Source organism: Lissotriton vulgaris, chromosome 4_1, assembly GCF_964263255.1.
Source record: "Lissotriton vulgaris chromosome 4_1, aLisVul1.2, whole genome shotgun sequence".
Lineage (NCBI taxonomy): Eukaryota > Metazoa > Chordata > Amphibia > Caudata > Salamandridae > Lissotriton > Lissotriton vulgaris.
In genome coordinates, this window is record NC_141691.1 from 617,890,511 (window position 1) to 617,918,485 (window position 27,975).

The 27,975-nt window shown below is 48.1% G+C and overlaps 1 protein-coding gene across 2 annotated transcripts in view; it reads left to right on the forward strand.

Moving 5' to 3' along the window:
- The window catches only part of CDK13 (cyclin dependent kinase 13), an 841,634-nt gene that overhangs the window by 704,206 nt on the left and 109,453 nt on the right, over positions 1-27,975 (forward strand). For both annotated transcript variants that reach the window (XM_086964864.1, XM_086964863.1), the window contains exon 13: positions 7,353-7,484. In XM_086964864.1, coding sequence (XP_086820990.1) covers positions 7,353-7,484 — 132 coding nt within the window. The remainder of the gene's footprint in view (positions 1-7,352; positions 7,485-27,975) is intronic.

Here is a 27,975-nt window from a genome sequence, read left to right on the forward strand (position 1 = left end):
TATCAATCATTGACTCTACCCGGCATTAAATGGCGACCGCCGCCGAGCTCTGGTATCTATCTGAGCTCGGCGGCGATGGGTAGGTGATGAGACCGGTATGCAGTGATTGTGAGGTAAGGAGGACTTATTCCCGTTGCTGTCTGGACCCGCGGGTTGGAACTTTGCTAACTTAACCAACTCGAGGGGCTATTATTCTGGAATCCCTACATGACTGACTGGCTGTTTCTGTTGTCATTATCTTTCTCTCAAAGACATGTACTGACCATGTATACGTATCCTTCTATACCCCTAGTCAAACCTTAAGGGCCCTTTCCTGCAGTACTGACCCGCTGAGCATTGAGGTGGCCTCTAGTCCCTGATTACTAGGTGAGTGGGTTGCCCACTACGTGACAAGCCTTACACTAAGCACATAAAGTGCACACAACTTCACTGCGAACTGAACGACCGACCAATTAGGAGGGTGTTGCTCCTGATAGACTGCTGCTGTTTTTGAAAGTTTTTAAACCTTTCACTTTTATAAATTTGGTGTGACAGTATTATCCCACTTAGTCACAATACAGGCACGCCGAATTTACGCTAGTACACTTCCACTAGCATGACACTGTGTGTTAGATTGGCTATCACCATATACTTCTTCTGGCGATAATCCATGCTACTAACTATGTATTTGTATATATTTTTTTCCCATCCAGGTTTAGGACAAAAAACTACAGAGGTAACGTTTAGCATTGCACAATTGCGGCATTAGGCACATGACATATTGCATGCTGTTTATAGTTTGTAGACCATACTTTCATCCACTTGAGGTCCTGATGAATTGCGGGTACTACTCCCATGCGAGAAACATGTTGACCAGTCCGTTGCAAATCTAACCTAGGGCCATTACACCTAACTTGTTGGCACCTAGACCATTAGATTCACGTTTTTAATTGCAGTAGGGGACCCCCTGAATAAAATAGTCTTCGGTACCCGCTACTCCATTTTAATCACCACCTAGGCTACATTCCTAACTACCCACACACCCGCACTTCACCATAAGGCAGTTGGATTTAAAAGATCTCCGCCAAAGAGCCCCTCTCTAAGGTGAGCCCGTCGGGGATTGCACCGCCTCCCCGACGAGGAGCAACGCCGATGATGAAGCATGACACTCATATGGGTGTGTGAGGCAAATATTTCCAACATAATGGATGCCCAAAGGTGTTATATCTTCACCCTTGGCCCCGCCAGTGACACACACTTTCCAATTTAAGGAACAGTCCAGCAACCCCCCTTTTTGCTGACCCATAAGGCACAGGGTCAGACTGATTTGCATATGGCCATGTCTGAACTGGGGTGGCAGAGTGGGCTAAAGAACGGTGATGGATTAAACCCAGATCTGTTGACTGGGTGCGAGTGTTTTGATTGGTTCATATGCTCCGTACATCACCACCCCCTTTTGTACCGCTTTGTTCACTGTAAGTTGGCAGGGTATGCTCAGACGTGAGTCCCTTGCTCACTTGTGGAGAAGTGTGGCTCAATGGTTAGAGCAGGCAGACCTCGATGCAGAGCTCTGGCCAGGGACCAGGGTTCGATTCCTGCCCCGGCGGGTCTCGGGCTCATTAATTCCCCTGACCGGATATTCTCGCCTCAGTGCCTATTCTGATCATGGGTCCACGGTGCAAATCTGGGCAATAGCTTGCTTAGTCTCCACAACGGCCCCCACAACGCGAGGGATGCCTGGTCTGCACCATGGGGGTGCCCAGGAGTGGACACTTCACAGGGAAAGCCAGGAAGGGTTACCTTGCGGTATTCGTACAAGCGCCGGGAAACCCACTGCGGGTAGCTGTGCGCTATACAAGTACAAAAACATATACATTTACTATGCCACTGGATCCAAGCAAGCCAGGCTGAAGATGGCTGAAATGCCAGAAACCGGTCTTCGGAAGCACCACCCCCTTTTGTACCGATTAAATTAGCAACAACATGTGCTCCCTCAAACTTATGTCCTAAGGTATGGATAACATGTGTGAGCAGCAAACGTTCCATAAGAGCGGCCTCTCGAACCCAAAGCGTTTTATGCTCAATTGCGCTACCTTTAGAACCATCAAAATCATTTTGCGTCCAGAAGAACAAAGTGTCATTAAAGGATTGTACACCGTAAAACAAATCACACCACAAGTGTTGTAAAGTCTGGATCAGCAAACTCTAGAGCCAAATACCAATTGAGCCATGCAATCTCCTAGCTAGAGACTGTGTGAACCAAGGAGGATTTAAAATTCCCATCAACGATCTTCTCTGCCACAATTGCGCAGGCTGCAGAATAAGCATGTTTTGAACCAATGGCTGGCTGCGCAGATCCATCAGTGTAAATTATGCATTTGTACTAATCAAGAGGAAGTAAAGACAAAGGAGGGGGATGAACATGTTCATATTGTAAAAACTCCTGTGTTTGCAAAGAAGGGTCAAAGCTAAAGTTGACATCAGCCGACGTCAAAGAACTAGCCCATTGTATTCAACATGGATGCAAGGCTTTAGAATTTGGGACACTAGCCTTTGTAACTGCTTCTGAAGCAGGTACCGGCGAAACCATGAAAATTTCCCTGAGCTAGAGAGCTTTCCTTAAGAAAAGCCATCTGCAAAGCGGTCACATTCTTTTCTGTAGAAGAGAAATGCATCTCAGCTCAAGTATACAAATGCGATTTATATAGAATGGGGACAGTGTCCGCCTCATGAACGTCAAGTAAGTAAAGCCTAACGCCCCTGGTACAATCTTAATGAACAAATTCGGAGAATTGTCTCTTGTTAACAAGAATTTGTGTGCAAGCAGATCAGACTGCAGAGATTAAAGAATTGCGATATGTTCCGGAAGACCGCTGGAAAATGAAAAAGTAGGTTGTAATGAGTAAAGAGGTTTGATACGCTGGGCATAATCAAGAATGTATGTCCTCCCGAAATTCAAAAAACCCAACAAAGATTGCAATTCTTGAAGTGTAGATGGAGGTTGCAATTGTGCACATTTCTCCAGAATGTGGGGGGCTAATCCCCTACCTTCATTATTGAGCTCCTAACCAAGAAAATGAACCACCAAGAAGGCGATGTAAGACATAGCAAAATTCAATTTGTAACCAAGTTCGCGAAACATGTGATAACGCGGTCCACAAGTAAGAAATGTGGCTGTAATTCATCATCCGTCAAGTATGTCATCATTGTACGAGAATACATCGGTATCAACCTCATGCAAAAGGGACATTATGTGCGCCACAAGCACGCCAGGGCTATTCTTATATCCCATAGGCAATCTTGCATATCGCCGCTGATTGCCCAACGCACTGAATTCGGTCAAATCATGGCTCTCGGGAGCCAAAGAGTGGCTGAAGAAGCCATTGGAAATATAAAAAGTGGTTTTGTACTTTTTGCAAACAATGTTGTTCGAACAGGACGGTTCAAATGTCTGTAATCTAAAACTATACGATATGAACCATCCAGTTTATATATCGGAAACAGAGGATTAATCATCAACGAAACAAAGTTCACTCACACCCTGGTATTCTATTTGATTCAAAATGTCAGACGGTTTAGCGTCTCGTTTGATCACGTGTTGTAGTTGGGGCTGAGCTGTAAAACGCAAAGTAATCACATGAACTGGGAAATCCCTGTCCCAACCTGCCTGATTCTGATATAATGCCGGTGCCAAGAATAAAACCCACCTCGAGGCGAAAGCCAATTTATCGTCATCAGAAACATATTGTGAAAAACTAGGTCGAATAACATCATCTTCCCTATAGGAAGTTAGGACAAAAGGTTAAGTCCAATCAACCTTCGCCGAAAAATATCATAGGAAGAAGTGAGATTTACCCAAAAGACTGCTTTAATCGGGCGTTTCACATCACCTTCAATCTGGAGGCTCACTTCATAAAGCCTATCTAGAGGTGCAACTCGAGTATTAGGTGTTTCTACGTTAATTAAAGTGTCAGTTGCTTTTGCCTCGAGACGCTGGTGGAGTGTCTTCCGCACTATGGTAACCTCCGCTGTGCTGTCAAGGAGGGTTATCGTCCAACTCCTGTCGAGGAGCAGGGTTCTCACTGTCTGAGACATACTTTGCAGTCAAAGCAGCAACCTTTTTCTTCTGAAAATGCAGTCCATATTGAGCTGGTTCCTTCTTGACTTTTAGATCAAACTGGCGCTGCGGTTCACGTCTAGTTGCGCAGACGCGCCTTGTCTGCAATCCTGACTTCCTCCCCAGCCCAACTGTTGATATAACGATTCCTGAAAGGAACGAGGAGAATGAGGATCAGTAAACCGGAACCTCTCAGGTGTCTTAATTTTAAAGCGGTCACCCAAATCATATCTACTTCAGCATCAGGTGGGGGCGAACCAGCACGTGAACCAGGCTTCTGTTGTTGCTGCCCCAGATTCTTGTTCCAAGCCTTTTTAGGAAAGACTGGACGACCCTCCTTTTCAGGAGGATGTTTAGATTGTGGCTAAACAAATGGCCGAATCCCCAACTTATTGCGACCCAAAGATGTATACACATCCGTAATGATCGGCAACTGACGTTTGCGATCCACGTCCGTCACCGCCGCTAGGCGTTAACGTACTTGTAAGCAAACTGCTTCACCTTTCATATTGGCCATAATCACATCAGAGATAATAGGAAACATTCCCACTAACTTCATCCCCAAATCCAGGGCTAGACCAGCCCCGTCTTCATCTTGTACCTTTAGTACGCTCATGAAGGGGGTGCCAAAGCACAGTGTATACACTGAAGCAAACACGGTCCCCCAGGTGGTGCAGTCAGCTAAAGCGGGAATCGGACCACTCTGTAAACTCATTGTAAGGATCCTGTGGGTTTCTACAGGTGTATGTGGAAAAACCCCTTCAAGTTCAACTTTATGTGCAAGCCAAAATGGCAAGTCATCCCGGTTTTTAGGGCGTTTGCCCATCACCGAGTTTATCATGACTGGACTAATGACCAGACCACCACCATGTCCTGGTTGTTAAGGTGCGGCTCCAGCAGAGCTACATGAATAGCGTGTGACCTAAACTGTATTGCACTTCTGTGTATGTGAATCAATTATGTATGTAGCTGACGTATCTCTGCGAGTGTAACATTGAGATAGTTCGGATGTGGAGTATAACCAGCCAAAACTGTCCATGTGGCCCCGTCAATAGATAAGGGGACCCATTGGAACAGCAGTATTAGGGTGAGTAAAGGCGCCATTAAACCAAATGGTATGGTCCAAGTCTGTCAACGGAACTTGAAGTAATGCATAAGGACGATCAGCACGCGGAGCCGCAGCCCCCATGTATTCATGAAACAAATGATCATTCTCATCCACAGTAGGGAACGTAACCCAAGAATAAAAGACTTCAAATTGAAAAGCAGTGTCCGCTTTGACAACAAAAATGTTGGCCCAAGCAACAGGGACTCCATGTTTAGTCAAGAAAGCTGTAACCGCTGTTCGGTTATCTGCCGCAATAGCGACTGGTTGTGCCATATTAGAAATGGGACAAAAAAAATGAGGAAACTGTGACACAAAATAGGGTAAAGAAAACCTTCTCAATTTCAAGCTTGAAAAACGTATAAATACACTAATATAGGAGGCTGTGGCTAATCTCCTACCTACCTACCCCCCCCCCCCCCCCCCCTCCCCCCCCCAACCACCCACCCCGCCTCCTCCATGGACGTCTCTGGAAACCGGTGAGAGGGTATTGTGGACAAGCACTACTCGGGTGTCTTGTAAATAAGTGCCAGACCAAAAGTTGGTGGCGCCATGTAGCGGGGATTCTGCACAAACACAGAACTGTGCAGGATTATAGGACCTTGGTGTATAGGGACTGGGTCTTCCTACCACCTTACTACCCACGAGCCCCGACAGACTAGCTATAGTGTCTCACTTGCTCTCCTACTCACTCACAGAGAAACAAATGATTAGGCACCCCACAACACTACTAGATCTTGCAGAAATCGCAGTAAGAAGACCCCCTTTCCCTCGCATTCTTGTACTGGTCCACATAAGATCTGACAAACATGAAACAGTTTAAAATATTTATTTAAGCTAAGGTGCCCTAACATGCAGTATATGTTCCACGACCAGCAGAAAAATGCATAATACAAGTAAATTCATCATAGCAGCTAGTCCATAAATCGTGAAGGGGGATGTCATCCAAAAAAAGACAATGGAGCCTAAACTCCCTCCCCTTGCTAAGAAGCAGGATTATTGTATATTAGAAGATCTCCGGGCTTTGTCAACAGACCTCATACCTTAGCGTATAGATGGTAGATCTACATCATAGGTACTGTCTCGCTCTTCTCCCTGGAAAGGTCCCTCTCCTAGTGTCTGCTACTTATTTGCGTACTCTAATAAAAACCAAACTACGTTTTTCAAAACAGTTGCATCGGTATGTTTTATCTTGCGGCTAAAGCCTGGCCAGAACAAAATAATAAGGGCCATTGTTGTTCCACCTTGCACATAATGTTCAGTCAAAATCCCAGCAATATGCAGAAAGTGAACACAGCGATGAGTTCTCATGTGAAAACAGCCATAGAAAATATTAAAAGAAAGACGTGTGGTAACGTGCGCAAAGCAGCAGGCAGACTGCAACGTGCTCAAGCTAACTCAATGAAGACAACAATGGGCCATGTAACACCATAGGAAATAATGGCGTTTAGATTTCGCCGGACGAGTTATACGTCACCATTGTGACAGAGCAACCCGTCCGCCGAAATCTAAATCGGACCCTTAGGTTTTAGTAGGATCAGAAGTACAAGTAAAAAAAAATACACTGAAATCCAATTGTCCACACCTTCTCTTTTGTTTGCAGTAAGTATAGTTTTATCTATAAGATTGTCTCTACGAATTAAATGACCATGTAAATGAAAAATGTGATTTCTGCAAATAACAATTTGCTACCACACAATGGTTTATTACCTTAATAAATTGTCGGCCTCACGTACATTAAAGCTAAATGGGTTGCAAAAGTTTGTTGTACTAAAAAGTGGGTCGTGATTCTAAAAAGGTTGGGAAGCACTGAGCTGCATTAATTTAACCATGTTCTCCAGCCTATTTTCCTACAGTGTGATGTATCTTTTCTAGAACAGTTTGACTCTGACCTCTCAATTAAATTTTATTCTTGTATACTGTATTAATACGGCACCTTAACAGCTGCATAACCACTGTGTGCTTTTGTGTATGTGCTCGTTCGTGCAATCAAAAAAAGTTTATAAATATTCAGAAGTTTCTAATTTGTGGGTACTCTGCTTCAAACATCAAAATTGGGCATGTCCTAAACCATAAAAATTATGCACTCATTATAAACTTATTTGAAGCATCACATATCAGACCTCTGAAAATATTTTTTTTTCTTGCCAGTATTCCTACACCTGCATTAGATTTATTTGATCATATGCTTGCATTGGACCCAAGCAAACGCTGCACTGCTGAACAAGCCCTTTTGTGTGACTTTCTTCGTGACGTGGAACCGTCTAAAATGCCTCCACCTGAGTAAGTCCCATCAATATTGGTTAGTTTTGTTTAAAATGTCACCAAGGGTTGGATTGGCTTAATTATGTGCATCTGAAAGAGACAATTAGTTATGTATTCCTCACCTTAGAATTAACCCCAGGCGTCAACTGGATCCGGAGATTTTTTGCGCATCGGTAGGTGGTGTCGTGGTCGCCAGAATAACGTTGCAGTATCTACTTAAACACCGCCCCTGCACACTGACATCAGTTCTTTCTTTCTCCGCACCAGACTAGCACTGATTCGGAGAGAGCTGTACCTAGAGTCACTTTTTAGGTCTCACGCCTGCATTGCAGTGCGCAGCATTGCTCGTGCAGGGCGAGACCATTAGTAATTGAAAACAGAGATTTAGCACTGACCTAGGAATCGCACACGGTTGTGCGTGTGCTTTTCCTTTTGTGCTATCCCATTGGCCTTTGCGTGCGTCTTTTTATAAAAGAGTGCCCGCAGTTGGCCAAAGGCGGGGGCATTGCTCCGCCCATGGCCTGTTGGTGTGTATTACTCACTTGGTACGCAAAATAGACACCAATAGGCCATGTGGTTTCAATTATCGTGCCCTGACACAGGCGCGATAATTGAAAGCATATGGCTCGCAGTGGCATCCACGCACCACTCGCGGGCTTCTTTGTTTTTCAAGCGGAAGTGAAATCGAAAGCTTTCCCTGTCGCTTGTTTAAATAATAAGAGACCCCTTTGCGCTGAAAATTGTGGAACAAAGAGCCGTGTATTATGTCATTTGTTTCTCTGCAATATTTCCATTTTTGTTGATTTTTCGCCTTTTTGTGTGCAAGAGATCTCCATTCATAGTTTGTGTATTTCACATGGCGAGTTATAGTAAATATCTGTAATTGAAATAATGGCGTTTCGTTTGAATTATTCCAATATCCTGAATGTAAAATTGAAGTAAACGAGAATAGTTAAAGTATTTGAAAATATTGAAATATAACTTTTCCTGGCTGTTACATCTCTTTTCATGTAGGACGCATGTTTGTGTGTTGAAAATAAGTATGTTTCTAAATAAAAATTTATGAAATCAAACATAAATCAGAGTACTGAACAACGAAAAACAATCTATATTTCGAATTACTTCTGAGAGAAACACAAGCTCAGTAAATATCTCAAACGGTTTGGTGCGTTCTCAAGTGTTTAGGAAGCATCCTGCTCCCAGAAGTGCGGCAAGGCAAACGTCTCTGCCAGTCGCTCACTGGCACTGGGGTTTCTTCAACTTTAACCGATGGCGCGTGAATTTAAACTTAGAAGGATCCATGTTTCTAGTATAAAAGTGTAATTTTGGTGCAGATTTGCTTGAACTGTCCGCCTTCCTCAAGGCACAGCCGTGGGAGTATTGTTACATGGTCACCAAGTTGGGTGACATAAGTCGTTTTCTGTGTCAAATAGATTGGTGTTTCAACATATGGGCTAAGTAAAAAAAAAATTGGTTGTGGCATGTGAGCCTTTAATGGTAACGTTCTGTAGTTGCTTTACTCCCACATCCTTTGCACCTACTAACTCGCAGCAGAAACAAAACTGTCCCTGCTCTTTTAAATTCTGCAACAAGTTCGAAAAATCAGGGAGGCGCCTGAAGTCACAGGGCGGCCGAGGGGCGAAGTCAGCCGGTCCGTGCACATTAAGTTGGAATCCATGTCTGAACATACATTACAGGGTTCACGTGCGTCAATCCTTATGTCCGCCCTCTGCAGTTGCTCCCTCTTCCCAGTCCACACACTTTCTCACTCTTTCTAACTCTCCTCTCTCACTCTCTCGTTATGCGTCTCTCTCACAAACACGCACCCTCTCTCTTCTGTCTCTCTTTACTTCTCCCTCCTAAGGCCCCCTTGCTTTTTCCACATTGTTCCTCTTTCTTGCTCATTTCTTTATCGCACTCACCCCCCAGGGTCTCTCCTCTTTGGTCACTATTTAAGCACTTCTCTCTCCTACTCTCACACACGCGCCCTCGCTCTCTTCCCTTACCAGTAGCTCGTCTCTCGTTTTCTTGTCATTCGTTTTTGCATCCTCGCGCTCTCCCACTCTCTAACCTCCAGTTTTTTCTTTCTCTTCTCTTGACCACTCCTTTCTATGTCTCCATTCTTTCCTTCCTGTTTCTCTCTTTCTCGTACTCCCGGTCTCTCACACACACTTTATTAGTCTTCCCTCTTCCTGTCAACGTTATATGTACAGCGACCTCCTTTCCCTTCTGCCATCTCATAACTTTCCAGTTGATTGGACTACAACAGTTGTCTCTCACTATTTAATAGAAGCATATTTAATAATTCACTCTCTTCGTGGCATGGGAGGGTTTTTAATATAATGTATAGTAATTTGAGTTTTCCAAGTTTAACCCCAGCGCAAAAGCGTTATTTGCCAGAAAGAGAGGTGCGCGTGGCCCTAAGTGGCAGGCACTCCGATGCGCTGTGAGAGGCAGGCAGACAGACAGAAAGAGGTAGACAAACAGACAGAAGGAGCGAGAGCAAGACAGATAACAACACTCCCTGTAAACAGTAGATAAAAACACATCTCCGTATGTTGCAGTTCTTATCTTCCCCGCCCCAACCACCGTTTTCATTCCTTTTTTATTCAGTCTCGCCTGAGACAGCGTATGCTGTCTCTTCGAGACATTTAGTAAGTGGCTTTTAAAAGTGCCACCATAGGCTTTTGGTGGCCTACAGCTTGCGCTCGTACACGTGCACTGCTGCCAACAGTGTTTTTATTGCCGTAATCAGGCGCCTCTGTTCGCACGCCCCCCTCCCTCACTCCTGGTCAGCTTCATTTACTCCCCCTTCCTCCCTCCTGGTCAGCTTCATTTGTGTCTTCTAGCTGTGAATCATGCTCCTCTGCTAGTACTCCCCCTCCCTTCTCCCCCTCCTCTTCGTCAGTTTAATTTGTGTCTTCTCTTACTGTGAATGCTCCTGCTTCCACCAGGCACACACACCAGCAGTTGTCAGTGCACACTTTCACACGGCACACACACTACCAGCCGTCCGTGCACGCTTCCACCAGGCACACACACCACCAGCCGTCAGTGCAAGCTTCCACTGGGCACACACACCACCAGTCGTCAGTGCACGTTTCCACTGTGCACACACACCACCAGCCATCAATGCACGCTTTCACCAGGCACACACACCACCAGCCGTCCGTGCACACTTTCACCAGGAAGACACCACCAGCCGTCAGTGCAGCAGGCAGGCTCTTCTCAGAGTTTCTTGGTAAATATTTGTTTGATGCCTCTGAGGAAGTGGGTAGAGTTTCCTTAAACCATGCTGAGTATGCAGGTGCAGTTCGTGAACTCCTGTGTGAGTGAGTCATGCTGCCTTGGGCTCACTCACTCCACACTTGTACATTGCGCCTGCACCAGGCTTTTTCTCATTTGCAAAGTTCGGCGCTCAGCTAGGCAGCCCCCACACCCCCGGGAATGACTGCTTCCTACAACCAGAATGGAAACAACATTCAGAGCAATGAAAACAAGTTCATTTGATGCAAAGAACTGTTAACAAAAAGCATGTCCAGCTATTGTGGATCTGGCAACTTGAACAATACAGCAACAAAAAACAAACAAGCATTGACATAGCCAATAGGTCTCGCTTTTTGGACCCTATAAGAAGTTATGTTGCAGAATATCCTTGGTGCAACAACATCAACTGTTGGATGGCTAAACACTTATAAGGTCCCAAATGCAAGACCTATTGGCTATGCCAATGCTTGTTTGTTTTATTTTTAATAAATGCTTCCCACAGTTGAGCTACTGCTGTTCCCTGTCCTGGCCCCGAGTCACACCTTTCTGCTCTGCCTTTCTTTTTTCATCTCATTCTCGCGAATTCTAGTAGTTTACTTCTGTGCCCCCATCCATCCCCTACCCACGTCCGCTCCACCTGGTTCTGCGCCGTTCTCTAATCAGAGCCTTATTTCGAATTAATCATCTTCTGGCTCTCTGTGTTGGAGCTCTCTCCATTTCGTCCCTCCACCCCCATCTTATTACCCACTTGCCTCTCAGCGCGTTCTTTCTCTCTTCTCCTTCTCCTCGCTTCCCTCTCATCACTCCATGTTTCTCACATCTCCACTCTCCTCTTCAGTCTCTAACCAATCTCTTTTCCTCTCTTATTTCATTTAGTTCCCCAGTCCCTCATTTTCTTGTTCCCTCTCTCCCAGTTTACTGTTCTTCTACTCCTCACTTCTCTTTTCTTTCTCCTCTGGCAATGCAAAAGGTCTCGCATTACTAGAGTTTGAGCTATTGGCATTGCTAAATAATGCAACACCAATAGCTCAAACTTCAATAATGCGAGACCTATTGCATTGCAAATGCCTGTTGACTCTATTTTTGCGACTTTTTGTCAACGTCTTTTTGAGTCGTTTCGACTCATGGTGCACAGGGATGTTAATTCGGGGGACCGGCTTCAAGCCTTGTGACTGGTGTCACAACCTGATGTCTGTGACTGAACCGCATCTTGTGTGCCTCTGGTGCCTGGAACGCAACCACCGTCCAAAGTCGTGCTCCGACTGCCGGGCCATGGCCCGAAGACTTTGCAGGAGCGGTCCTGCAAGCTTCTGGAGGCCTGGCAGTCGGCTCCGAGCCGATCGAGGTCCCAGTCGAGAGGGAGGTCGCGGTAGCGGTCGCAGAGCCATCACCACTCCTCGTCGAAGTCTTAGTCTTTGGGTAAGTCAAAGCACAAAAAGAAGGCGAAGAAGCACCGTAGCTCTTCGCTTTCTTCCTGTCCGTAGGCCAACGCGGGATTTGGTTGGTAGTAGCCCGTGAAGCGTGTTGCGTCAACCTGAGCTTCCCTACCTTCCCGGGAGCCCGGGCAATGCCTGCCCAACTTCGTAGCTTTTACGAAGCTCTCCATTCTATTTTTGGGCAACTTGACTCCGCTGGCACGCGTTTTTGAGGCCAGCGAATCATCTAGGGTCTCCATGCTCCGCACCCCCCTCCAACGACGGTTGTGTCCCCAGCTGATGTCGACCCCGGCCTTCCCCTCAATCTGGACACGGAGCCGGACCAACGTCGCCCCGGCGCCGACAGGTACTTTTCTACCCCTGTGGCGACCAGAGGAGGGGTCTATGGACCCTACGCAAGACCATTTGGAAGAACCGGACCGGAGAGAAGAGTTGGGTGAGGCCAGTAGTCTGGACACTTCCCTAGACCTTGGCATGCGTTCTCCCCCTACCGTGGCTATGGAGGAGGGTACGTCATAGGCAGTGGTGCTGCATAGTGCAGCTGAGGCCTAAAACCTCGAGCCTCCTACAGTGGCGGTTAGGACTAACCTCCTGACCAAGGTGCTTTAACTGGCAGCAGCATCTTCGGAGCCCCTGCTGCCTTTCATTGAGGCCCCTACGGACATTCTTTTGGGCACTTGGTCCAAGCCCAACACAGGGTCTCCTATGGACAGGATGATTGCCCGACACCACTTTTTCATTTTCCACCACTCTACCCCAGAGAGCTTGGTTGTCCAAGCCTCGACTTCCAAGGGTGCATTTCCTACCGCACCACCTGATAGGGAATCCAAGAAGCTTGACCACTTTGGGAAGATGTTTTTCCCCTCCAGCTGAGGACTGCGGTTGGTGAACACCGCGTTTCTCTTGGGATGTTGCTCTCCCTCTGTGTGGGACTCAGTGGCGCTGGGGCTGCCCCAATGTCCGTAGGAGGCCCGCGCTGTCCTCTCCCGTGCAGTGGCCGAAGGGAGAGACACAGCATAGTTCGCCATCTGATGTGGGCTGGACACCGCCGTATCTCTCTGGGCAGGACGATTTCCATGTTAGTAGCCCTTTGACGCAACGCCTGGCTGAGGTCCACTGGATTTTCGGGTGCTATCCAAGCTACTCGTATGGACAAGCCCTTTGATAGCTGTTGCCTGTTCGGCGACAAAGCAGACAACTCGCTCGAATGCTTTAAGCACTCTGGGCCCACGGCTAGATCCTTGGGCCTCGCTTCCAACTATTGCCCTGCGCAGTCTGCTTTTCGCCCCTTTCGTGGCTACAGAAGTGGTGCCCTGCCACGTTCCACCCAGAGCCACAGGCCGGCGCAAGCTTTCCATCCTATGCGCAGGCCGTGGACATGGCCGGACGTGGCGCAGATTGGGAATGTGGGACCCACCGTCTTGGGTGTGGAAGCCAGCGGGCAGGCCAGTCCATCAGCGCCCCCTCTGCAGCAGCCTCTAAGCCCTCCTAGTCTGACTTTCAGTGCCACCAATCGCCAGTGGGTGGCAGGATTCGCCAGCACCTCCCTCACTGGTGCAACATCTCTTCGGACAGGTGGGTTTTGCAGACAGTCTTACTCCCTCCCCTTCGAGACTACCCTCCATCCATACCACCTCAGTTCTATTGCATGTCGGAGGATCACCTGGCCCTTCTCCACAGGAAGTTACGGCCCTCTTGGCCAAGGGAGCCATCGAACGTGTTCCTGCCCCAGAAGTAAGTTGTGATTCCTATTCCCATTACTTTCAAGAAGGACAAAGGCCTGTGTCCTATCTTGGATCTCAGGAACGTCAACGCTTTCTCCAGAAGAAGTTCAAAATGTTGATTGTTTTGGGAAAAAAAAATAAAAAAATGTTTACATTGGCTCAGGTCCTGTCTGCCCTCGACCCTGTAGACTGGATGGTAGCGTTGGACTTGCAGGACGCTTATTTTCACATCCCTGTCCTGCCAGCCCACAGGCATTACCTACGGGCCACAAGCATTTTCAGTTCACAGTGCTCCCCGTTGGCCTTACCCGCACCCCTCGGGTGTTCACGAAAGTGATGGCTGTGGTCGCAGCTCATCTGCGCAGATCAGGGGTTCCAGTCTTCCCCTATCTCGACAACTGGCTGTTAAGGGCTTGCTAGCCCCAGGCTGTGATCTTCCACCTCCAGACTACAGACGACCTCCTGCATACGCTGGGGTTCGCAATCAACATGCCGAAGTCACACCCGGTCCCCTCCAGAAGCTCCTTTTCATCTGTGCGGTTCTGGACACAGCGCAGTTTCTGGCTTATTCTCCCGAGCAGCGAATCTGGTATATTCGGAATATGATTCTGATCTTTCATCCTCTATCCTGGGTTTCCATCAGCATAGCCCTGTGGCTACTGAGCCTCATGGCCTCCTGCATCCTGCTGGTGGACTATGCCAGGTGGCATATGCCAGCTCTGCCATGGCACCTGAAGTTCCAGTGAGCACAGCATCAGGGGAATCTTTTTGATTGCGTCCAGATCTCGGAGGGCACTGCACACAAATTGCAGTCGTGACTAACTAACCAGGATTGGGTCACCAGCAGATCCCTGTCTATTCCCCAACCAGAGTTCACAGTGGCGACAGTTGCATCGCTTCTGAGGTGGGGTGGGCACATGAGAGAGGCAGAGTTCAGAGGCCTCTGGTCTCTGGCAGAGTCTGGGCTCTACATCAACCTTCTGGAGCTTCGGGCGATCTGTCTTGCACTGAAGGCATGCCTTCCTTCTGTCAAGGGGAGAGTAGTGAAGGTGTTCACCGACAACACAACCTCCATGTGGTACTGCAACAAACAGGGCGGGTGAGGTTGTGGACCCTGTCAGGAGGCACTTCTCTGGAAGTGGCTGGAACGTCCGGGCATGTTCCTGGTGGTTCAACACCTTGCAGGTTCTCTGAACGCCAGGGCGCACAAACTCAGCCGCTTGTGAATGATGGTTCACAAATGGTGCCTTCACTCGGAGGTGGTGCAAGGTCTCTTTCAGAGGTGGGGAGAGCCTTTGTTAAATCTATTCGCCACCAAAGAGAACGCGCTATGTCAGCAGTTCTGCGTGCTAGAATTTCCAAGGCGGCACTCGCTCGGCGATGCTTTTCGTTACAAGTGGAGTTGTGGTGTTCTATTCGCCTTGCTGCCTATACCACTACTACCCAGAGTGCTGAAGAAGATTAAGCGCGACCGTGCCCAAGTTATTCTTGTGGCTCCGGACTGGGCACGAAGTCTTGTATCCGGAGCTCTTGCACATGTCCATCGATCCTCCGATCAGACTACCCTTTCGGGAGGATCTTCTCTTGCAGCAGCAGGGGATAGTCTTCCACCCGAACCTGTCCAGCCTCCACCTCCTTCCGTTGACAGCTTCCTCCCAAAGTCTGTAACGTCCTCTTGACAGCCAGGCATCCCTCCACCAAAACTGTATATACCTGTAGATGGAACAAGTTTGTGGCATGGTGCGCAGCAATGGCTGTGGATCTCCTTTCTGCCCCCCTCTCGGAAGTTCTCCTCTTCATTCTTTCTTTGGCCCAGCAGGGCTCTGCTCTTGGCACTCTAAAAGGCTATGTTTTGGCCATTTTTACCTTTCTCCGGCTTCCTGACCAGCTTTCTCTTTTCAAATCCTCCATTGTAAATCGCTTCCTTAAGGGCATTACTCACTTGTGTCCACCAATTCCTTTCGGAATTCCTTCAGTGGGGCTTGAACCCTGTTCTGACCTATCTTATGTGTGCTCCCTTCGAGCTGCTACATAACTGTCCTCTCAGACTTGTGACACTTAAAACAGCCTTTCTGGTCGCCATCACCTCTGTTTGCCCCTGATGTGTTTAAATGCCATGTCTGGGGGCTGGAATTCTCAACCCCAGAGTTGATAAAAAATATATACCAGCGCCAAGTGATCCAGCTTATATCAAGGGACAGGTCCCTCTAGATTCTCTGGTAGTGTCAAATACCCGTAAACTGGCAAATTCCCAAACAGGCGATGCCCCTCCTCTGGATAAAGAATCTAAATTATTGGACGCATCTGGTAAACTGGTTGCGTCACAGACATCAAATTTCTGTTGCATTGCAAACGCCCAAGCTTTGTTGGCCAGGTATGATAGGGCGCATTTTGATGAGCTTGAGACACTCATGCAGTATCTTCCAGAACAATATACGTCTAAAGCTAATGACCTCATACAAGAGGAAAAGCGAATTACAAACACCTCTATCAAATGTGCTCTTGATGCAGAGGACACAGCATCTCATGCTGTTAACACAAGTGCTTTACAGCGCAGGCACGCATGGCTACGCATATCTGGTTTTAAACAAGAGGGACAGTTTCAAATTCTTAATCAACCTTTGGATCAAGAACACTTGTTTGGACCTACGGTAGTTACATCTTTAAGAAGATGAAGAAAGAAAGACACTGAAACCGCTAAATCCATGGGGGCCTTACAGTCACCAACAACTAGAGGTTCCTTTTGTCGTTCCTTTTATAGGGGTGCCTCCAAGACCATTAGACAAGACCACACTTCTTCCTACAAAAGCCCAACTCAAACATCCTATAACAGAGGATATTTTAGAGGGGGTTATAGAGGAAATAACAGCAAAGAGGCCGCGGTAATAACACCTGCAACACCCCTAGCACAAAACAGTGACTTCCCTCCACTCCCACCAGGCCATTCCACTCCGGTCGGGGGAAGACTACCACAGTTCCTACCTGTCTGCAATTCCATCACCACAGACAGGTGGGTGACACAAATTATCCAGTATGGTTACTGCGTGGAACTCACCTCTACTCCTCCACACTTACCACCCAAACAACGCCTGATGTCCACAGAACATCTCACGCTTTTAAAACAAGAGATTCTCTCTCTTGCGAAAGCCCACAATATAACCCGTTCCCGTACACCATCAAGGTACTACTTCATCCAAAAAAAGGACAGTACTGTAAGGCCAATATTAGACCTCACACCGTTAAACCTGTACATACAATCAGTCTACTTTTACATGGTCCCTCTCCAACAGGTCCTCCCAATGCTCCAACAAGGGTATTTCCTTGCCACTCTAAATCTCAAGGTCGCCTATTTTCACATTCCTATTCACCCTGCTCACAGGAAATATCTATGGTTTGTAGTGGACAGTCAGCACTACCAGTTCAAAGTGCTCCCATTCGGAGTGGCTACAGCACCCAGATTCTTCACAAAATATCTTGCAGTAGTAGCAGCTCACTGGCAAAGACAATACATTCATGTGTTTCCTTACCTCGACGACTGGCTCATAAAAGCCAAGCCATGCAGCGATTGTGTACACCACACACAACGATCCAGCTGCTGCACAACTTTGGATTCACAATAAACCTCCCCAAATCACATCTTCAACCATCCCACACCCAACAGTATCTAGGCGTCACAATAGATACTTCAAAAGCCCTTGCATACCCCAACCCAGCCAGGATAGCCAGCATGCAAGCTCTCCTAACAACATTTCAACCTCAACACTTACTACCAGCTCGATCGAGTGTTTATGCAACTAATGGGGATGAAGGCCTCTTGCATTTTAATTGTACCTTATGCAAGACTCCAAATGCGTCCATTACAAGAACGTTAAACACATCAGTGGAACCAGGCTCAAGGTCAGCTTACAGATCTGGTGTTGGTAGACAGCTGCACACATCGCTCTCTGCAGTGGTGGAACACACAAAATCTTTCCAAAGGGCGGCGCTTCCTAGATCCGTTTCCACAGATGGTGCTAACAGCTGCCGCATCGCACACCGGCTGAGGAGCTCGTCTCTTTAGCCGTACCATTCAGGGTATGTGGACCCATCAACAGAAACTGCTTCACATCCATCACCTTGAATTACTGGCGATATTTCTCGCATTAAAAGCATTCCAAATACATCTCGTACACAAAGCTGTCCTCATCTGTATGGACAATATGACAGCAATGTACTATAAACAAAAACAGGTGGGGGGGGGGGCATTCTCTACCGCTTTCACGCCTAGCGCAAAGCATATGGAGACGGGCCATTCCTCAAAATATATACCTCTTAGCAGAACATCTTCTAGGGGAACACAATCTGATTGTGGATCGGCTCAGTCGTAAAAAAAACAGATCCACAAATGGGAACTTCATCCGTAAGTTCTTCATCTGTTTTTTCAAATGTGGAGCCACCCAGACATAGATCTGTTCGCCACACATTTAAACACAAAATGCCCAAGCTTTGCCCCCAGTTATCCACACCCATTGTCCAAAGGCAATGCAATATGGATGAACGGTTCAGGCAGATTTGCGTTCGCTTTTCCACCTCTCCTGCTCATTCCATTACTGGTGCTCAAGCTCAAACAGCAGTCTCTCACATTGATCCTAGTTGCTCCGACATGGGCCCGGCAACAATGATTCAAAACCTTGCTGGAACTGTCAGTAGTTACGCATTAAAAGCTGCACCGTTCCCCAAAGCTTCTCACGCAGAACCATGGAGAGATGAGTCATCTAGATCCATCTGAATGGAACCTAGTGCTCTAGCTCCTGAAGTATTAGAGTTTGGTTACCTCAATCTCCCGCCAGACTGTATTAACGTAATTAAAGAGGCTAGACGTCCTACCACTAACCTCTAAACATTATTTGTTACCTCCTGCATCTACAAAAATGTTATCTGGTATTCACATCTATACAATTACATCTTGCTGCCATAGCTGCTTACCTACAGAACATATAAACAAAAAAGAAGTGCACGTGCTGCTACCTAGTTAATTGCCCTAGTTTTTGCAAAACATCTGAAATCAAACCAATGTTTTTTGATCAAAAGTATCGTTTTTTTATTAATGCTTGAGTCAATTATTCAATTTTGACCTTTTTTGAAAAATTAATTTTTACAAAGTTTATATTTTAAGACCTTATGTTCAACATAGAAGAAAAACAACATGTTCGAGGCATGTGGGCTGCTGAATTCATATCTGTGCATAGATCGCCGCCTAGTGTTGGGTCCGGATGATTGCACATTGTTGTCCTGGAAGAGTCTTCGAAGTATCACGAGATAGGTGGCTCCTCCCCTGGACTACAGTGCGCATGGGCATCGACTCCATCCCCAGATTGTTTTTTTCCGCCATTGGGTTCGGATGTGTTTCGGTTCCCTCTGTCGGAATCGATAGTTGTTTAACTTTCTTTACTTGAGACCAAAAGGTCTTTAGGACTCGCGTCGGTATTGTTTAGCGGTCGGGTTGGTTTATTCATCGGCTCCGATCAACTGCTGTCCTTCTGCGTGCTGTCGGCGCGGACGGGCCTACACGACGCTCCAGACTACTTCAACATGGAACGAAGTCCATTTAAGAGGTGCCCAGTGTGTGCCACAAAGTACCCGCACATCGACGTGCACCCAGTGTGCAACAAGTGCTTGTCGCCGGACCATGACGAGGCCAAGTGTATGGCCTGCTCCAAGTTCCGGTCGAAGAAAACTCTCAAGCTACGTCGAGCCGCAAGACTGCAGGCCCAGAGTTCGGCACCCCCACCGGCGAACATCTTTGAAGAGGATGTTGACGACGACACCATCCAGAATGTCTCGGACTCTAACCCGGCGTCGGAGGTCGAGGAAGACTACGACGCGGAAGACTAAGACTTCGAGGAAGTCGTCGAGGAGGTAGGGGACGACGACGGGGCCATTGCCACCGTAGAGGATAGCTCGGAAGAGGAGCTTCCTCAAACTGACTCCGGGGCCACACAACATTATAAGGCCCAGGTCGAGGGATCGCTTTCGGGCCTTACCCAAGACCTCAAATCTCGTCCCACGGCCCCGCCTCCTGGCCCGGCCACGGACATTGGTGCGGCACCACTCCCGGTCCAGTAACCGAAAGTGAAACCATCAGGGTCGACGCCATCCGTATCGAAACCGAAAGGGCAAGTCGCACTGTTTGGATCAAAGGCTTCGGAGAGGCCTCGGCGCCGAAGAAATCCAAGATGGCCGTCGAGCTCAAGAGCCACGCCAAAATGGCCGATCCAAAGAATCCGGTGTCGAAGCCAAAGGCGAAAACGCCCGACGCGGCTGCGTCGGCGCCGAAGTTGGTCGATGCGCTAAAGAGTCGCGTCGACGCCAAGAAGGTCGATGACCATAAGAAGGCCCCAAAGAAGCATCGGGACGACCCCAAGTCTCTGGCTGCTCCGCTCCCAGTCGGCAAGGCACAGGGGGGTGCTGCGTCAGCTCCGAAAACTGCGGCTTTGGTTGCCGACCCGAATCCTGCCTCAGAGGACTCGCTCGAGCCGTTCCGTCCCTCCGCCTCACTCACCAAGAAGGTCACGGAGTCCCTTCAGCGTATTCGGGAGGGGGCCGCGGAGAACAAGCCGAAGGACACTGCGCCGACCAAGCCTCTACAGAAACCGGCGAAGGCGCAGACGCCAATTCACTTCAAGCTGCCGCCGAGGACGGCGCCGAAGGCTTTCACTGCGAAACCTGCGGCCGGAGTGCCCTTGAAGCTGGTTTCTACGCCGAAGGCACCATTGGTCGTTCCAAACCCACGGCACCAACCACTAGCAGAGGAGGAGCGTCGAGAGGTCATCATCGACGCCAACACAGGCAAGCTCTCCTTAAACGGAAGATCACCCCGGAGCCGGTGTTGGAGCATTTCCACATCCCCCTTAAAAAGAAGTTGGACTCTGCGGGTGCATCTGCCCCTATAGAGCCTGCATCTCCACAAGGTCTGGAGCTCTCACCCACTCATTCTAACGCTGGGGAGGGTGACGGAGACGAAGAGGATGAGTATACTTATCCAGTTTACTCGGACCCAGAGGATGTCAATGAGCCATGGTCTGCCGGGGGCGACCCTGGGGACCCTCATTCGGGACACGAGCCGCAGCTTTTTGCTGCAAAAACTTCCCCAACAGAAGACTCTGCGGCCTTCAACACTCTAATTGAAAGAGCTGCAGCCAATCATGACGTCGACCTCCATGCAGACCCAGTGGATGTCGATTTTCTTTTTGACACTTTCTCAGTGGCTGAAAAAACTGTCAAGACATTACCAATGCTCAAAGGAGTGTTAAGACATGCGCCAGAGGTTTTCAAGGAGCCCACCCGGGCAAGAGTCATCAATCCTCGTATTGACAAGAAGTACAAGGCAGCACCCACTGATCCAACGTACATCAAGGGACAGTTGCCACTAGACTCTTTGGTTGTCTCCAACGCACGTAAACGAGCCAACTCACAAACAACGGGTGATGCTCCTCCCCCAGACAAGGAATCAAAAGTGTTTGAGGCTTCAGGGAAACGTATTGCTGCGCAGGCAGCCAATATGTGGCGCATATCCAACACGCAGGCGCTACTTGCACGCTACGACAGGGCACACTTCTACAGCACTTACCAGATCAGTATAAGGAGGCTGCTGAAATGTTGATTCAGGAGGGGAAGCTTATCACCAATGCCTCAATTAAGTGTGCTCTAGATGTGGCTGATACCGCCTCACGAGCAATAAACACTAGCGTTCTGCTGCGCCGGCATGCATGGCTCAGAATATCAGGCTTTAAACCAGACATTCAGACAACCAAACAGTTAATCCTGACCACCTCTTTGGGCCAGAAGTGGATGCCACTCTCGAAAAAATGAAAAAGGACACTGACACTGCTAAATCTATGGGTGCCATGCAGTCCCAGCAGTTTCGGGGTGGTTCCTTTTGCCGCTCCAATAACAGGGGCACCTCAAGGGGTCAAGCGTCACAATCCACGCAATTCTATAAAGGTAACACCCAATCCTCATATACCAACAAGGGTAGAGGTGGATACCGTGGCAACAACGTCAAAGGCAGAGGACGTGGAAATAACAGCTCCAGGTCCTCCACCGCCAGCAAACAGTGACGCCTTGTCACTGCCCCCGACCACACAACACCAGTCGGGGGGAGACTCCAGCAGTTCCTGCCCGTGTGGAAGTCCATCACCACGGACAGGTGGGTCAGATCTCTTATCCAATACGGTTATTGTCTGGAACTCACTTCCACTCCACCAAACATACCTCCAAGGACCCGTCCTATGTCCGGCGAGCACTTGCACTTGTTGCAGCAGGAAGTCCAAGTCATGCTGCAAAAAGGGGCAATAGAGCTCGTTCCACTACAAGAAAGGGGAACAGGGGTTTACTCCCTGTACTTTCTAATCCCAAAGAAGGACGGATCCCTCAGGCCCATCCTAGACCTCAGACCTCTCAACTCGTACATTCTGTCAGAACATTTCCATATGCTTACACTGCAGCAGGTTCTCCCACTGCTTCGGCAAGGGGACTTCCTGGCAACTCTGGATCTCAAGGATGCATACTTTCACATCCCCCTGCACCCTTCACACAGAAAATATCTAAGGTTCACCATTCAAAACCAGCACTACCAGTTCAAGGTTCTGCCTTTTGGGGTCACCACAGCGCCCAGGGTCTTCACAAAGTGCCTGGCGACAGTGGCGGCGCATCTAAGACGTCAGAACATCCACGTCTACCCCTATCTGGACGACTGGCTCATTCAAGCAAAGTCGGACAAGCAGTGCGCCGACCACATGTCCCAAACCATTCACCTTCTGCACGATCTGGGGTTCTCACTGAATTACCCAAAGTCCCATCTCCAGCCCGCTCACATACGGCAGTATCTGGGTGCGACCATAAACACTCTGGCGGCTACAGCACAGCCGAATTCAGTGAGGATCAACAGCATTCAATCGCTGATCCAAAAATTCAGACCTCAACACTCGCTTCCAGTAAGAGTGTTCATGCAGTTGATAGGCATGATGGCCTCCTGCATCTCCATTGTCCCGCACGCGAGACTACATATGCGTCCGCTTCAGGAGTGCTTGGCACGTCAGTGGACTCAGGCTCATGGGCAATTGAAAGACCTAGTGTTGGTGAGCGGTCGGGCATACAACTCTCTGCATTGGTGGAATCCACAAAACCTTTGCAAGGGCCGACCGTTCCAGGAGCCTGTGCCACAGATTATCCTGACGACGCACGCTTCTCTCCAGGGTTGGGGAGCGCATGTACTCCATTACACAGTGCAGGGACTATGGACACTACAGCAGAAGAAGATGCACATCAATGTGTTGGAACTGATGGCAATCTTCATGGCCTTGAAGGCGCTCAAAGTACATCTGTGCAACAAGGTCGTGTTGATCCGGACGGACAACATGACGGCCATGTACTACATTCAGAAACAGGGAGGAACACACTCTCCGCAGCTGTCTCATCTGGCTCAGAGCATGTGGAAGTGGGCCATTCAGAGGAACATCTTCCTCATGGCAGAACACCTCCCAGGCAAGGACAATCAAATGGCGGACCTGCTCAGCAGGCACAGCCGCCAGATGCACGAGTGGGAGATACATCCATCAGTACTCCAGCCGTACTTTCGAACATGGGGTCATCCAGAAATAGACCTGTTCGCCACAAGGGAGAACGCAAAATGCCAAAGCTTCGCCGCCAGGTTCCCACACCCGCAATCGCAGGGCAATGCGATATGGATGAACTGGTCAGGCAAATTTGCGTACGCTTTTCCCCCAGCACCCCTGATACCGCTGGTGGCATGCAAGCTCAGGCAGCACTCGATGACTCTCATCCTGGTTGCTCCAACATGGGCTCGCCAACCATGGTACACCACGTTTCTGGAACTGTCCGTGGTACCGCATCAGAGGCTTCGTCTCACACCCAGCCTTCTGACGCAGAGCCATGGCGACATTCAGCACCCAGATCCGCAACAGCTCAACCTGGCGATCTGGCTCCTGAGGTCCTAGAGTTTGGCTACCTTAACCTTCCTCCAAATTGCATGGACATCATTCGGGAGGCAAGAAAGCCCACTACTAGAGCCTGTTATGCGGCCAAATGGAAGCGGGTTGTCATTTATTGCGCAAACCACAACATCAACCCTCTAGATGCTTCCATTCAGAACATCATCTGTTACCTCTTTCATCTGTACCAGTGTAATTTGGCATATACTTCCATACGCATTCACCTGTCTGCGATGGCCGCATATCTCCAGAATAGACAGCACCTTTCACTTTTCAAAGTGCCTGCTATCAAAGCTTTACTGGAAGGATTCAAAAGGGTCATTCCACCACGGACCCCACCAGCTCCAGAATGGAACCTCAATGTAGTCCTTACAAGACTGATGGGTCCTCCCTTTGAGCCACTACACTCCTGCGAACTGCAGTTCTTGACTTGGAAAGTGGCTTTCTTAGTAGCAATTACATCGCTACGGAGGGTTAGTGAGCTGCAAGCCCTCACAATCCAGGAGCCATTCTTCCAGGTTCATGCTAACAGGGTAGTGCTCCGCACTAACCCCAAATTTTTACCCAAGGTTGTGTCTCAATTCCACTTAAACCAAACAATTGAGTTGCCAGTGTTTTTTCAAAATCCTGAGTCACTGGCGGAGCGGATGCTCCACACCCTTGACGTCAAAAGGGCCCTAATGTATTACATTGACAGGACCAAGGATTTTAGAAAGACTAAGCAGCTTTTCGTTGCCTTTGCGTCACACCACAGAGGTAACGCTATTTCCAAGGCTGGTATTGCTAGGTGGATCGTGAAATGTATTCAAATCTGTTATGCAAAAGCTAAACGTACTCTTACAATTCCACCAAGAGCCCACTCCACCAGAAAGTTGGGGGCCTCTATGGCCTTCCTTGGAAACATTCCCTTAGAGGACATATGTAGAGCAGCCACATGGTCTACCACACATACATTTACTAAACATTACTGTGTAGACGTGCACTCCAAACAGCAGGCAGCTGTAGGGCAGGCTGTTCTCAAGACACTTTTCCAAACTGCTGCAGCTGGCACGGGCGGCCGCCGCTAATGGAGGGACTGCTATGTATTCTATGCACAGATATGAATTCAGCAGCCCACATGCCTCGAACTGCAAATGCTACTTACCAGTATGCATCTGTTCTTGGCATGTAGGGCTGCTGACATTCATATCGCCCGCCCTCCTCCCCGGCGCCTGTAGCAGCTGCAGTATTTACATGCATTTCATGCCATGGTCATCACTCACAAAGTTCACTCCATCTCGGCCACAATGGCTAAAAACAATCTGGGGATGGAGTCGATTCCCATGCGCACTGTAGTCCAGGGGAGGAGCCACCTATCTCGTGATACTTAGAAGACTCTTCCAGGACAACAATATGCAATCATCCGGACCCAACACTAGGCGGCGATCTATGCACAGATATGAATGTCAGCAGCCCTACATGCCAAGAACAAATGCATACTGGTAAGTAGCATTTGCATTAGTCATATTTACAACCAACATTCTAGATACATTTCAAAAAATATCTCATCCAACAGTCAATCATACAACTTTCATACCACACGAAAATACATACAACAGACAGTGCGAAAAACATACATTATTTTCTGGTTGGAATACAAATATTCACAACAAAGCCATAAACGTTTCTTGTGCTCAACAGAAACCTGTTAGTATTTTTTAAGACTTTTACTTAACCATCTCCTTTACATCAAAATCTGCTATTCCTTAGCGAAAAAAGAACCTCCAGTGGGGTTGAGCGTCCATTCTCCAGGGCCACGGCAGCCACTACTGCTATGGGAAGTGGGGGTCCTCCTTCATGACACCTGCCAGGCAGCTACGTGGGCTTCCTTGCACACGTTTACTAAACACTGCTGCCTGGACAGCCAAGTCCGGAGAGACTTCTTCTTTGGCCGTTCTGTTCTCCAGGACTTCCTGGTGTGAACTTGGTTTGCAGACCCACCTCTGGAGTATTGTAAGAGACATAGATTAGTTATGGATTCCTCACTGCCCCGCCCATCCTCCCCGTTCTGCGAACTGACTTCTACTGTAAGGGACTTCCCTTCAGGGCCCTAGTTTTGTGGTCAGTGTCTTGCATAGCTCTGCGCTTCTGCTGTGGAATGTTGAGTAAAGACCTTCCGTCAGCACCCGGGTGCACGACGCCAACGACAAACGCGGAGTCAACCGACGCACACTACTGACATTCAGGGGTACTGCTAAAGAAAAATACTCTGGATCCAGTCTGACGCCTGGGGGTAATTCTAAGGTGAGGAATCTATAACTAATCTTTGTCTCTTACAAATATATCGTTACCGAAGTTCTTTACGTCTTGAAGTTTAGTTTTCGGCATTTCTTTTCACTATATCTTAGGAAATCATTTTTGTCCTTTGGTTGAGCAAAATACAGGTCTAATATAAACTTATTTTTCATAGTTTAAATTAATACCTTTCCTTCCAAGCAGTGCATAGCCCTTTGAGCTTGTTGAATTGTACTGTTGGTAATGATAAAACAAGCATTGGAAATGCAATAGGTCTCGCATTAGTAAAGTTGGAGCTATTGGTCTTGTAAATGACAAATATTTTATTTATTTCTTGCTTTTTAAAATAGCTAAATTGATAGCTTTGTCATTTACAATGCCAATAGTTATAACGTTCGCGAATGTGACACCTATAGCATTTGGAATGCAACATGTTTTGTATTTACGTGACTTAGATGGCAGCTCTGGTCGTTAGGCCACATCTCTAGAGAGCAGGAGAGTGCAGCAGGGGAGAGGAGCACAGCAATGCAATAGGTCTCGCATTAGGAAAGTTTGAGCTATTGGTATTGTAAAGGACACTTTTTTTATTTATGTGCTTGTTTTGAAAATAGCGAAATTAATAGCTTTGTTATTTACAATGCCAATAGTTTTATCTTTCGCAAATGTGACACCTATTGTAACACAATATGTGTTGTAGCACTGAGTGGTGTGAGGGTGAGGGTGAGTGGGTGTGTGAGGGTGAGTGAGGGGGTGTGAGGGTGTGTGAGGGAGTGTGAGTGAGGGTGAGGGTTAGGGGGTGTGAGAGTGACTGAGGGTGTGTGAGGGTGAGGGGGTGATGGTGAGAGGGTGAGGGTGTGAGGGTGAGGGTGTGAGTTTGAGTTAGGGTGAGGGTTTGTGAGGGTGAGAGAATGTGAGGGTGTGTGATGGTGAGGAAGTGTGAGGGTGACTGGGGGTGTGTGAGGGTGAGGGGGTGAGGGTAAGGGTGTGTGAGGGTGAGTGGGTGTGTGAGGGGGTGTGAAGGTGTGTGAGGGTGAGTGAGGGGTGTGAGGGTGACAGGGTGTGTCAGGGTGAGGGGGTGAGGGTAAGGGTGTGTGAGGGTGAGTGGGTGTGTGAGGGGGTGTGATGGTGTGTGAGGGTGAGTGAGGGGTGTGAGGGTGACGGGGTGTGTCAGGGTGAGGGTGTGGGTGTGTGAGGGGTGTGAAGGTGAGTGAGGGTGAGAGGGTTGTGAGGGGGGTTGAGGGTGTGAGGGTGTGTGAGGATGAGTGGGTGAGGGGGTGAAATGGCCTTGGTACTGTGTGAAGCAATATCTAGGTCCCTTTGGCTGTATGCCTGTATGAAAAAAATAACACCTCAAATGGCTGGGCTCCGCGGTTGCAATGGACTGTGCTTACGACACAATTCAACAAGCACTGGCAAGGGCAGTGAAGAAAGTTTAAGCTATTGGCATTGTAAATGACACTTTTTTATGTATTGGTTTTGAAAACATACATTAATAGCATTGTCATTTACAATGCCAATAGCTTTTCCTTTCGCAAATGTGACACCTATTGCATTTGTAGTGCAATATGTGTTGAGTGGGAGAGTCAGTGAGTGAGTGGGAGAGTCAGTGCTCTGTGTGCTTTCATATTGCAGTGACTCAGTCATTTAGTATGGAAATGCAATTCCTGGTACAGGAATTGTGATATTAAGTTGAGTGTTGCATTGTGGGTTGAATGCTTTATGGCATATGTCTTTATTTAAAATTCTGGGTTCTGTAAACTAAGGCCGAGGGTAAACACATTTTCATTGTCTTTTTAGGACGTTGTTTAGTTGTAAA